Source organism: Pezoporus occidentalis, unplaced genomic scaffold (genome assembly GCF_034315485.1).
Source record: "Pezoporus occidentalis ecotype Australia unplaced genomic scaffold, CSIRO_AGI_Poc_V1 ctg40, whole genome shotgun sequence".
Lineage (NCBI taxonomy): Eukaryota > Metazoa > Chordata > Aves > Psittaciformes > Psittacidae > Pezoporus > Pezoporus occidentalis.
Window position 1 is genome coordinate 3,823,467 of NW_026915725.1, and position 12,223 is coordinate 3,835,689.

General features: G+C 36.5%; 1 protein-coding gene across 1 annotated transcript in view; it reads right to left on the minus strand.

Annotated features, from left to right (window-relative positions):
* MALRD1 (MAM and LDL receptor class A domain containing 1) overlaps positions 1-12,223 on the minus strand; it is a 245,916-nt gene that overhangs the window by 52,128 nt on the left and 181,565 nt on the right. The window contains exon 34 of the mRNA XM_062633694.1: positions 3,846-4,121. Coding sequence (XP_062489678.1) covers positions 3,846-4,121 — 276 coding nt within the window. The remainder of the gene's footprint in view (positions 1-3,845; positions 4,122-12,223) is intronic.

The following is a 12,223-nucleotide window of genomic DNA, read 5'->3' on the forward strand; positions in this document are numbered from 1 at the left end:
CATTTGTATCTCTTGACTATAAAGGTGGTTTTGACATGTCCATTTACCTTAAGTAAGCCAAGATTTTTATACCACTTACAGAGGTTACAGTCAGAGTGATGGATCTGACTGCTGAATACTTTGTACAGATCCAGCATTTAAGACAGAAAGGAAAATGGCACTAAGGTATTGGTGCCGAGATAAAGAATGTTTAGAGCACATTTTAGAAATAATGTGTTTTTTTTTTATTGCACTGAGACTGAAATTAATATTGCTTACTGTTAACAAAGTTACAAATAGCTTCATATTTCTCAAATTAGTTATTTTTCACTATCAGGAGAGGCCTTCAAGGGTTTTGGGGATAAAGACATTAAATATAAGCATTAACAACATTGAAGACACAAAAATGAAAACTATAATATCAGCTTTTTGCCTGTATTTCATTTTCCAGGTCCAAAAGTATTTTTGAAAGTATATTATTTTTAATATTTACTAGTCATTTAGAACTTACCAGGACTACATCAGACACATTTTGGTGTACTACAGAGAACTGTGAAATCATTTTTATTCATTGCTGTTAGCACTTCAGCCAAATGGTGTTGGGGTCTGTGGAAAAGTAATGCATACCCCCACTGATCCTAATAAGTTGATTTTACAACCTTATTACTGTAATCTGGCAGTAATAAAACAATTTATTGAATGGGTGAGATAAAGTACCCTTCTGTAAAACTGACTGCAAGAAGAGGGCTGGCAAAGTAGAACATCTATAATTGAAAAACAGTTCCAAGATTTTCTTGTTAAAAGCCGCAAGTAGTAAAATCCACCACATTAGTAGGTATAAAAAAGTATTACATAATACTGTATAACCTAACTGCTGAGTGAGCTCTATGGGAAATTCTGTCTGCATGAATCTTAAGTCATGCAGAAAAGGATTTCTGTGGTAGAAACTGTGGCTTCAGTAGAGATCTGACTAATGCATTTTATTTGTTTTTCTTTGTCCTTCTTTTGGGTTTTATACTTAATTTCTGCAAGATACATTTTGACAACTGGTCTTCATCCCAGAAAAAAACTTTATCTGATGAATTCCTGAATTCAGGAGCCAGAAGATTTTTGACAGTCTACTGTTAAATTTAAATGAATGCAATTGCTAAAGGACCTGGCACACACAAAAATGGAAGGTACCAATAAGCCCGAAATAGAAATGTACTTAAATCAGTACCAAGAAAAAAAAGAAACCAACCAAACAACAAAAAACAACCCCCCCCCCCCCCCCCAACCTACCACCACTAACAACACCCAAACACCAAAACATTGCTTTCTAAATGCTATTCTGTGTTCATAACTGCTTAGGAAAAAAGTTATTCAATTTCAATCTAAAACCTGAATACACCCACCCCCCCCCCCCCCCCAATCAGTGGTGTTATTACAGTATGCATAGACTAGAGCTACTAGCATAACAATCAATTTTAGAGATTATGCATAAATGCCAATAAAAAGATTAAATTTATGAGATATTTACCTTTTTCTGACATTTTTCTGTTGAAAAACTTACATGGCATTTCACATGTTAAAAGTAGACAGCTAGAGATGAAATGCTGCACTCTCATGGTGTATCTGTTTTGATGGGAGAACCAGCTGTGACAGTAATCACTTTTTCATTGATTCCACCCCAAACTGCACTAATCACCTTCTTTTTGCTTTGCCTGCAATCATTATCTTCTTTGGAGAAGAAACACGAGTTGCTGCTTCTGTATTCATATCTTATATTGTCAACACCTACATGTTTATACAGTCAAAACTGAACTTTCTTTTTGCTTTGCCTGCAACCATTATCTTCTTCAGAGAAAAAACATGAGCTGCTGCTTCTCTATTCATATCTTATGTTGTCAACACTTACCTGTTTATACAGTCAAAACTGAATTTTGGAGTAGCAATGTGATTACAGATTTTAAGTAAGTTTCCTTGGAGCACCAAGGTGTGCAATATCTATGGAGAATTTCTAGTCTCTGAATAGACCAAGACTTAATTTCCCCTCATTCTCTGGGCATTGCTTAGAAGTCAAAGGCAATGAAACAACATTTCACTGCTTTTGGGAATACTAATAATTATAGAAAACTCGTGGCCTTTGGATATTGGGATTCTAGAACACATTAGCTGCTGTAGCATGGACTTGGGATGTGTACTAAGATACAGCAGGGACATCTGTAATAGAGGACAGATTGAGGAAGAAACAGGGTTGAATGAAAATTAGTGAGGCTTATTTGTACTTACGGACATGTAAAATTTTTACATGCTTTTGGGGCATATAAAATTAAAAGTAAGAGATATCTCAAAAAAGATGCCTTTTGAAAAGAAAACCACAGAGCTCATTTCTAAACAAAAGTGTGTGGAAAGGCATGAACAGATTAGTCTGCAAAATCCATCCCTGTTTTGTGGAGTAATTTATTAAAGGAAATCTTAAGTGCAGTGGCCTGCATGTTTATTCAGTAGTTTTGTTACAAAATAGTAAAGAAATTGAATTTCTAGCCCACTGGAATCTGGTATCTTACTAATTGTTTTGGTTCTGACAGGGATGAAAAATAAAATGTTAAAAACTTCCACAGAATTAGAAGTTTAGAAAGAAATGTCTTTATACGTAAAAATTGGGTATTTTTTCCTCCTATGTAGCAATTATTTTGGCCTTCATGGAATGAAACATTTGACCATACTTCATCTACCAGTAATGAAGTATTTTGAAATGGGCAGACACTCAATTTTGTGTCTGTCTGAAACTTCATGGTATCTCATTGCAGTTACAGTTCAAAGCCCATTGTCCTTGCATTTTGTTTGTGAGCCTTTTTCCTTGGTTGGGTTTCGTGGTTTAAGCCCAGCCGGGAACCCAGAAACCACGCAGTCGTTTGCTCACTCCCACTCTCGCTTCCCCTGGCTCCCAGAGGGATGGGGAGTAAAATCAAAAGAATGCAACTCCCATATTTTGAGATAAGAACAGTCCAGTAACTAAGGTACAACACAAGTCACTACTGCTGCCACCAATAACAATAATGGTAAGGGAAATAACAACGGAAGAGAATACAGTCGCTCACCACCCGCCAACCAATACCCAGCCCATCCCAAGCAGTGATCTGCCCTTCTGGGTAACTGCCCCCAGTTTATATAGTGGGCATGATGTGCTGTGGTATGGAATACCTCTTTGGCTAGTTTGGGTCAGGTGTCCTGTCTCTGCTTCCTCCCGGTTTCCCCTCCTCCCTGGCAGAGCATGAGACTCAAAAAGTCCTTGGTCAGAGTAAACATTACTGAGCAGCAACTGAAAACATCGGTGTTATCAGCACTGTTCCCAGGCTGAAAGTCAGAAACACAGCACTGCAGCAGCTACTAAGAAGGAGAAAAATGACTGCTACTGCTGAACCCAGGACACTGGGGCAAAGATCACTGCTACTGCATGAACAGACTTGATTTTAAACTCCTTGAAAGATCGTGACTGCCTTGAATGTTACTGGATTATAGAACTGCAAAAGTCTAACTATCTGTCATATTGCAATTGGAGACGAGGCAATACAAAGGCAGGTGACTGATCCATGGAAAAAAGTGGAAATGCTTCCAATCATTAACAGAAATACAATACAAATTATTTTAAGCATTTATCAAAGTTGATAGCCAGGGAATAAGAATGCATAAGAAAGATTATTTGCAAATGTAGACTGTCTCTCCAGGTAAAATTTGTGTCACATTTATGATAAAACTAATATTTCTCTTGATGAGGAAATAGTGAATTTTACTCTTTACTTCATTATGTTGCTATTTTTCACATCATTGTTTTAGGAAAGTAAGTTAGGATTGCCTTAACCATAGCAATGAAAATAACTTACGACAGCCAACTTCATCTTCATTAAGGTAGCAGTCAGACACGCCATCACATTTCAGGAGGGATGGGATACAGCCTTTGGAAGGACACAAGAACTCTGTTTGCTTGCAAGAGCCTGGAGACGAGGTGGTAGCCATCTCCATGGGACAGTTCATTTCATCACTTCCATCCATGCAATCTTCAGTGCCATTGCATTTTGCAGCAAAGGGTAAACACTGCTGCACATATGCACATGTGAACTGGTCACTCTTGCATGTTGGAGGGTGTAGATCAGCTGAACCTACAAAAAAAAAAAAGGGAATATTTATTTCTCAGACCCCTGTTTCATCCTACAAAAATCGCTGCAACTGAATTTTACCAGTAGAAAAGTGAGAAATATTTGTGGAAACTGATTTCTAAGAAGCTGGCTATGCTAACACTGTGCTTTACACCAACAGTGTCTCCCATGGGAGCTATGTGATGGATTCCTGTAAATTTTGTTATATATGCAGGGAAAAGAGAAACATCACAAAATTTAACTTTATGCATTTAATCTTTTCTAGGTCATTTTGCTGCAAGTGCTTAAAGAAAATAATAGTATGATTGTTAGAGACAAGGAAAGAGAAAGTAATGTCCCCAGCTCTGTAAAAGACAGGAGTTTTGCTGTTGACTTGGACTGAAGCAGAGCAAATTAAGTGCAAAAATTCATGCGTGGACTTTAGCTTGATTTTCAAAATGGTGCAAGCATTGCTCTCTGACCTCAGAAGTCAAATGTTACTGCTGCGTTATGAAACACTGTAAGAGTTTACATGGATTTTGCCATTGTTTTACTACTTTTAATCCACTGGGCAAGGCAGTATGTTTGTTTATTCTGTGATACCAGGCTGGGGTTTTACAGCAGGAGAACTTTGCTGAAACACGGTCAGTTTCTAAAATAACTACATCATGAATAACAACAGAGTTTTGAACAAAAAATGAGCTGCTAATACAGTCAAGTAAACAGAATACCAGTATTACATTACTGTCTGGTTGCTGGTGAAACAGTTACAAAAACAAGAGCTCAAATTGCTGTCTAACACTGACCTTAGCTAACTTAGCAATATTTAATTTTCATGTTGATGTCAGAAAATCATAATTGAAAAGCTTCATACAGTAGAATATTCCAGACAACATTTTATACCACTAGTGTTTTTAAATGCTATCATGCAACTAGAAAAATATATTTCATATACGGGACACAATCTAATCATAAATCAATAACAATGGATTTAACAGTGAAAATAACAACCTACAGATCTTTGGGCTTGTTTTTATTCAGAATTACATCAAAAACCATGTCCTTTAAATGGGATTGAAAAGATTGCATTTTCATGATATGTGTTGTATAAATACGCTAGTCTCAAAAGGATTATTTTCATATATCCTACTGTAAAAGACTTATAAGAGTTGTCCTTAGATAGTTGATTATAGACATTTAAATCACATAATGAATTTATTTTTGAAAAAACAAGTATTTTAGGTTTTGCATTTTTTTCCTACTTTGTTCCCACATTTTAGCAGATAATTAATAAAAGTAGCACATAAAGATGTTAGAATTGGGTTCATCATGAAGGATTTGTATATAAGGCCACTAGTCAAGCTTGCCGATGACACCAAGCTGTGTGGTTCAGTTGATACGCTGGAGGGAAGGAATGGCATCCAGAGGGACCTTGACACACTTGTGAGGTGGGCTGATGCCAACCTCATGAAGTTTAACCATGACAAGTGCAAGGCACAGCTGCAGGTTGGGCAGAGAAGAGATTCAGAGCAGCCCTGCAGAGAAGGACGTGGGGGTGTTGGTGGATGAGAAAATGAGCATGAGCCGGCTTCAGCGCGCACTCACAGCCCAGAAGACCAACCGTATCCTGGGCTGCATCGAAAGGAGCGTGACCAGCAGGTTGAAGGAGGTGATCCTGCCTCTCTACTCTGCTCTTGTGAGACCTCACTTGGAGTATCGTGTGCAGTTCTGGTGTCCTCAACATAAGAAGGACATGGAACTGTTGGAACAAGTCCAGAGGAGGGCCACGAGGATGATCAGGGGACTGAAGCACCTTCTTTATGAAGATGGGCTGAGAAAGTTGGGGCTGTTCAGCCTGGAGAAGAGAAGGCTGTGTGGAGACCTCATAGAAGCCCTCCAGTATCTGAAGGAGTCTTATAAGGATGCTAGAGGGGGACTCTTCATTAAGGATAGGATAAGGGATAATGGGTTAAAACTTAAACAAGGGAAATTTAGATTGGAGATAATGAGGAAGTTCTTTACTGTAAGGGTGGTGAGGCACTGGAATGGGTTGCCCAAGGAAGTTGTGAATGCTCCAACCCTGGTGGTGTTCAAGACTAGGTTAGACAGAGCCTTGGGTGATACGGTTTAGTGTGAGGTGTCCCTGCCCATGGCAGGGTGGCTGGAACTAGATGATCTTAAGGTCCTTTTCAACCCTAACTATTCTATGATTCTGCCTACATACCAATGAAATGCATGGAAAGTTATTGGGAGAACCTATTTCTCTCTGTATTAATATAAAACTAGAACTGTCAAAGAGCATATCTTACATCAGTTTTTTTTATTCTTTTTTTTCTTCTATTACTTCTGACATTTTTCCTCACAGTGCCTAGGGGGGCATTTAAGCAGCAAAATGATTTAACTGCAGTCAGTTCCACTTAGACATGCACTTTTGTCATTGACTAGTCTAGTTGTAGTATTCCTGTGTTCTGACACAGTGGAAATTAACACCACACAGTTCCAATACATTTGACTTTTCTATGGTCACTTGTTGGTGTTTCAGGAAAAATTGCGTTTATAGTACATTTGTGAGTGTTTTTGACTCAGTTTAATTCCTTGTACCTGGTCCTGTTCATAATATGCTTGCTAACAGGTTTTTACCTAAATTGCTCTGAAAAGTGAAAACCTAAACTCAGTACTTTTTGAATATGTTGCTTGTTATGAATCTTGTCTTGAGTGTTATACTATATTCAGCCTTCTACAGCACTGATCAGTTTAGCCATATAGTCCCAATCATAAAAAGTGCTTATGTGTGTAAATGACCCCATAATAAATTCAGCAGTTAGGCAAATGCTCAAATGCTTTATTGAACAGGGGATTAATATTTTTATAATTATTATTTTCTATCATTACTCCTTATTGATGCTAGAAAATAATCTATAGAAAGAAGTTTTTCCTGACTTGCATACCAATAATTTTAGAGTGCAAGATATTCACTGAGAGCAATGAAGATGTCTCCAATTTATGCTAGAGGTTAAATTAGGGATAAGGTTAACCAATGGCATTCCTGAGGTCCGCTTTTATGTTTTCAGTACATTAATAAAAATCCAAAGTGATACCCTGAACTCAGCAAAAGCATTTTAGATCAGAACAATAAATAAGATTAGAATATATCTCAAAGAACATAAGAATATCACCTTGTTTATTAACTCACATTAAGCATTAATTAGTTCACATATCTTTGGTTTCAGATGCAATAGGAAAATTGTGCTCTGGATGATATTCTATATAGCATCATGACTGTACTCCCAAGGTCTCTTTTCTTTTTTTTAAACATAAAATAAGTTATAAATAATTTTCTTAATTATATATTAAATGTGCCTGGTACAAATGTTGAAAATTTATAAAACATGAATTTGTATATAGATAACATTTAAACCCAACTAATTAGGAATATGCAAATCTAGAAAATCATTAGTTAATTCCAGCTGAAATCTCAAGCAACATATTAATGCAAAACTAATTACTTGCATTCAAAGCTACTCTCTATGTAATTATTTATATTAAGCTCACTGTTGCAGTGTCTGCTACTAACATGTTTCCTTCTAAAGGGTGACAATATTAATTCTGTTTTCCTGCCACTGGGAAGAACTGAACTGAAATGTTAACACTGCAATGTGCTTTGAAGTGAAAAATGAGCTGGCACTAACAAGAGACTCACCATAAATACCTTCCATTATGCCAAGTTATACAGTGGTATGCTCACCTGACTTGGCTGTAGTAACTAACTTTAAACTTATGCATTTACATGAATCTTATATCCACTTTTTTAGATATGTATGAAGGCTATGTAAACATCTGGGTTTTTTCAATGCAAATTGAACTATCTGTTTGTGGCCCGTTACAGCCATTACACTTGAAATCATCAGGTTTAAAAATTGCCTAATATTGGCATGCCAATAAAATGTTTCCTGCACCTTTTGCCAGATGAAGAAAAGATGTTCCCAACCCAGCAATCATCTTCTGAGTGTTGTGTGGCTATCATTTTGAGACCACATTCAGAAGTGGAGGACATATTGTACAGTTTCCTTTTTCAAAAAGCAGTATCTATATGAAGCTGTTTAAGGACTTGGAGATAAATCCACTGAAAATAATGTGCTCTAAGGAGCACGGTATAAAAGCTTAGCTTTCTGTATTCACGCATGATCACTGAACAGCGGGATTGGAGAACCTCAGGAATACATTCAGTATTTGCACACAGATGGAAAGCAAACTAATCAAAAACAATTTCAGAGAAAATATCCTCTGCTCTACAGAATACCAAGTCTGTATTTAGATCTGCATGAAAAAGAACAGCAAATTGTTAGTATTCCATTATAGCCAAATAATCGTGACTTTTTAAGTAGAAAGCTGAGGACATATCCTTATTTATTTTATTTTGCACTCAGTGTTTTATTTTACCTTGCATATGGCAAATACACAAAATGAAAGAAAGGGATTTAAAATGTGCATATAACATCTACTTGTACATCATAAAAAAGTCATTTTAATTAATTAGGTCCTAAACATTACATTTAAATTTGGTCCTAAGCCTTTGTGAAACCTTCTCACACAGCTGTGCTGGGTGTGTTACGACCTAAGGACCAAGAAGTGCCTACAAACACTCTCACACTCTGAAGAGAAGTCAGGTAGTTGAGAGAGATACAAAAAAGCAAAACTCAGATCAGTGGGTAAGGCAAACCAAATTTGGTATGTACTGCTTCATGAACTGTAGTAACTACAGCTGAATATATCTGTACTTCATTGTTGTCAGATAAAAAGGGTACCTTTAGATACATTTTTATTTCAATGTACTAACCATCAAACCATCTCTTACAATAAATAGAGCTTGTGAGCTGATGTTTTGGGACTAAGGAGCATTTACAGTAAGTCAAGAAGTGCTCATCATCAAGGACATAATTACATATTTATGGGACTTATGGGCTTACTGTTTGATGAAGTTTTTCTCTACATGTATGCTTTGTTGTACTATTGTCTTTGTCATCCATGGAGTGTACTGACCCTGTTTTCTGACTGTATGGCGAACTTCACAGATCAGCACTGTAAACTTTTTGCCCATGAATTATTGGTATTCAGTCACAGGACACCTCAGAACTGCTATTACCAAAATGCTAATACAAAACATATGTTTGAATTACACAGATATTAGCACAGCAAGAAACATGCAAACACACTTAATTTTGAATGAAAAACACCTTCACCTCCATCTCTTTTCTGCCTTTCTTGTTCAGATACCAAGATCTCTGGTGCAAGTAAGTCCCCATTTATATCTATGTATCACTTGTAACAGTAAATTCTAATTAAGACCTGTAGACACTGGCATTCTAGTCAACACCAGAAAGCATGAAATAAAGTTACCCCATGCTATTATGCAGCATTAACTCAGTTGTATCAGAACTTGCTCTAAAGCCCATTTAGGTAAATGGGGCAACTCATCGATTTTAATGGGCCTTGCATCAGACCCTTGAAAACTAACATCCTGATATATTTGCATAAGTAATTTGCCTACTAAATCTAATAAAAACAGTGAATCTATTAGCTGTAGCTGAAAGAGGACAAAATTAACCCCCTCCAACAGTTTCCAATAGACAAGAGTATAAGTTAATTACAGGCCCAATCCAATGCATTAATCAAGTTGAAGTAAGTGGCAGTCCTCATTTTCACTTCAGTAAACATTGATTCAGGGCATGAAATCAGCCCATTCAAGGTGCCAAGGAAATAACTTTGTTAAAAAATATTAACCAAACTGAAAATAATTAACCAGACTGAAGCCTTTCAAATACTTTAACAATCTGCCCATGAGCCTTTATCAGTTCCAATAAAGTTTCTGATGGAAAATAAAATGTTAATTTCAAAGCCTGTAAAAAGACAAAAAGGGAGAAATCACATCTGGCAAATTGAATCTTTAATTCTCTTCCTTTTGTGAAAACACAAAAGAATAGGATAGGGTGCTGAAGAGAATCCCAGAAACCCTGTTACCAAACCAGCCTTAACAAAATCAGAACTTGCCCCAGTGACTTCAGAGTTTTATATACCTGTGCGGAATTGTGCAGAATATATTTTAAATTACCACAGTTTGCTAATATACAAACATAATGGAAAAAAAAAGACAGGTTTATTGCCAATAAAATCAAACTGTGATTTATTATTTCCACTCAGAGAACTACCACTTATCTCTGAAACACACTGACTACCTGCAACAGCAATATGGCAATATTTGCCATATTTCTGTCAAGAACAGTACAGGAATTGCTAGCTATGCCTGCTCTTGTAATGGATATATTTATTTGTTTATTTATTAGGAGCAATGAAGAACTGGAGAAGCTGGGAAGCTTTAGTTTCCAACAAAATGAGGTGAGCTGGATTACAGGACAGGTTTAGAGTGGAAAAAAGTAGTTTCTTGGAATCAGCACGTTTTAATAGGTAGGGTGGGGACACAACACTATATTAAATATTTTATTTCTCAACTTCTAAAGAAAGGTAGCTTCTACAGGCATAAATTTATCATCAGCTAAGACAAGCCCTGAAAAAAAATATGATAAAACTCATGTAATTTCCAAGATAAATTGAAGTTTGTGACTTACGCTTATTGAGGAGACAGATAAGCTTACATAATGAAGAATCTGAGAATTTTATTCTTTCTAAGATAGCATTGTGAAACTATTCCATTCCAAAAACGATTGCTCTCCATCCCTCCAAGGAAATATATTGATGTTATGAACAAACTTAGGAAGGCAAAGTATCATCTCTGTGGTTTGAAGCTTGCTTGGGTTTTTTCGGTGTAAACAGATGGGTTTTGGAGTTTCAATATTAATGAAACTATTTAAATACACTATTAATAAATTGAAAGATTTTTTAATTTCCCAAAAGGCACCTAGCTTGAATCAGAAGATTCCAGTATCCTGTGTAAGTATGAGAAGGCAGAGAGAAATGAAAATATTTGGACACATATATATATTTATTTAAATATACATGGTATAATTGTATTCAGAATTTGCCACTAATTATAGTTGTTTATATAGTATAACTATGTTATCCTAAAATTATTCTCAGTTTCCTTGTCTGTCAAATCCACAAAAAATTGTAGCTTAACCACCAGCTAGATCTGTGCACTGAAAGATACTGAAACATGATGAAGGAGTTTTTAAAGGCACTATGCCCTGGATTGCAATTTTTACTCTGTAAAAAAGTAGAAATACCCTATCTCATCCAAGCAAATAGAACCTAAACCATATTCAGATTGGTTTTAGGGAGAAACTATTTAACTAAGGAAATTAATCACAAATATCCCTGGTATCCCCAGTCCTCTATTACCATTAATCCTGCTTTACTCTTCCCCTTTGTTTTTACAGGCTGCCTCCCCCAGCAGCTCCCGCTGAATCATCCCTTGCCCTAACCTCTCAACCTGCCAGAGATTTCTGCTTCACTGCAAGCATGAGTGGACAAGCTAACAGTGATTCCCCTGGCTCTGCATCTTAAAGAAAGTTAAGTCTTCTGTACAGAGTTTTTCCCTGTGACCTAACACTGTAATATTAGCAACTTTCAATACCTCCTACATTCAGGCTCTGGCAGTTTCAGAGATGGATCATTGACTTCATCTAAGCCTTTGTCAGATGAGTCCTCTTCCACTGTAGAATTTTCTTACTATTGCTTCACATGGGTGAATGCATGGACACGCTCATGCACACCCTTCAGCAAGACAGTCTCTGAGCCACCAGGGTATTTTTTTGCACAAATAACACATAAACACCAACTATACTTTCCGTGTTGCTGTTTCTTAATTAGTTGCAGGTGTCATTTATGCTGTTATTATAAGATTCGGTGAGATAGCATCTACTAAAGTGCCAGGGAACATATAAAGTTATCTGCAAAGGGATAGTTTCTAGGCTGTTTGGATATTTGACTAGTTTGCCCATAATAGAAAACTTCTTCATAAAGAAAAACAATACTACATTCAAAGGTGTATCTGAATAATGTATATGAAGAAACCAAAATATTCAATTATGTCTCACCAGGGAATTCTCTGCATTGGAAAAAGCAGAGTGTGCTCTGGGTAAAATAGTATTCAATAATGTGGTTAAAGATTA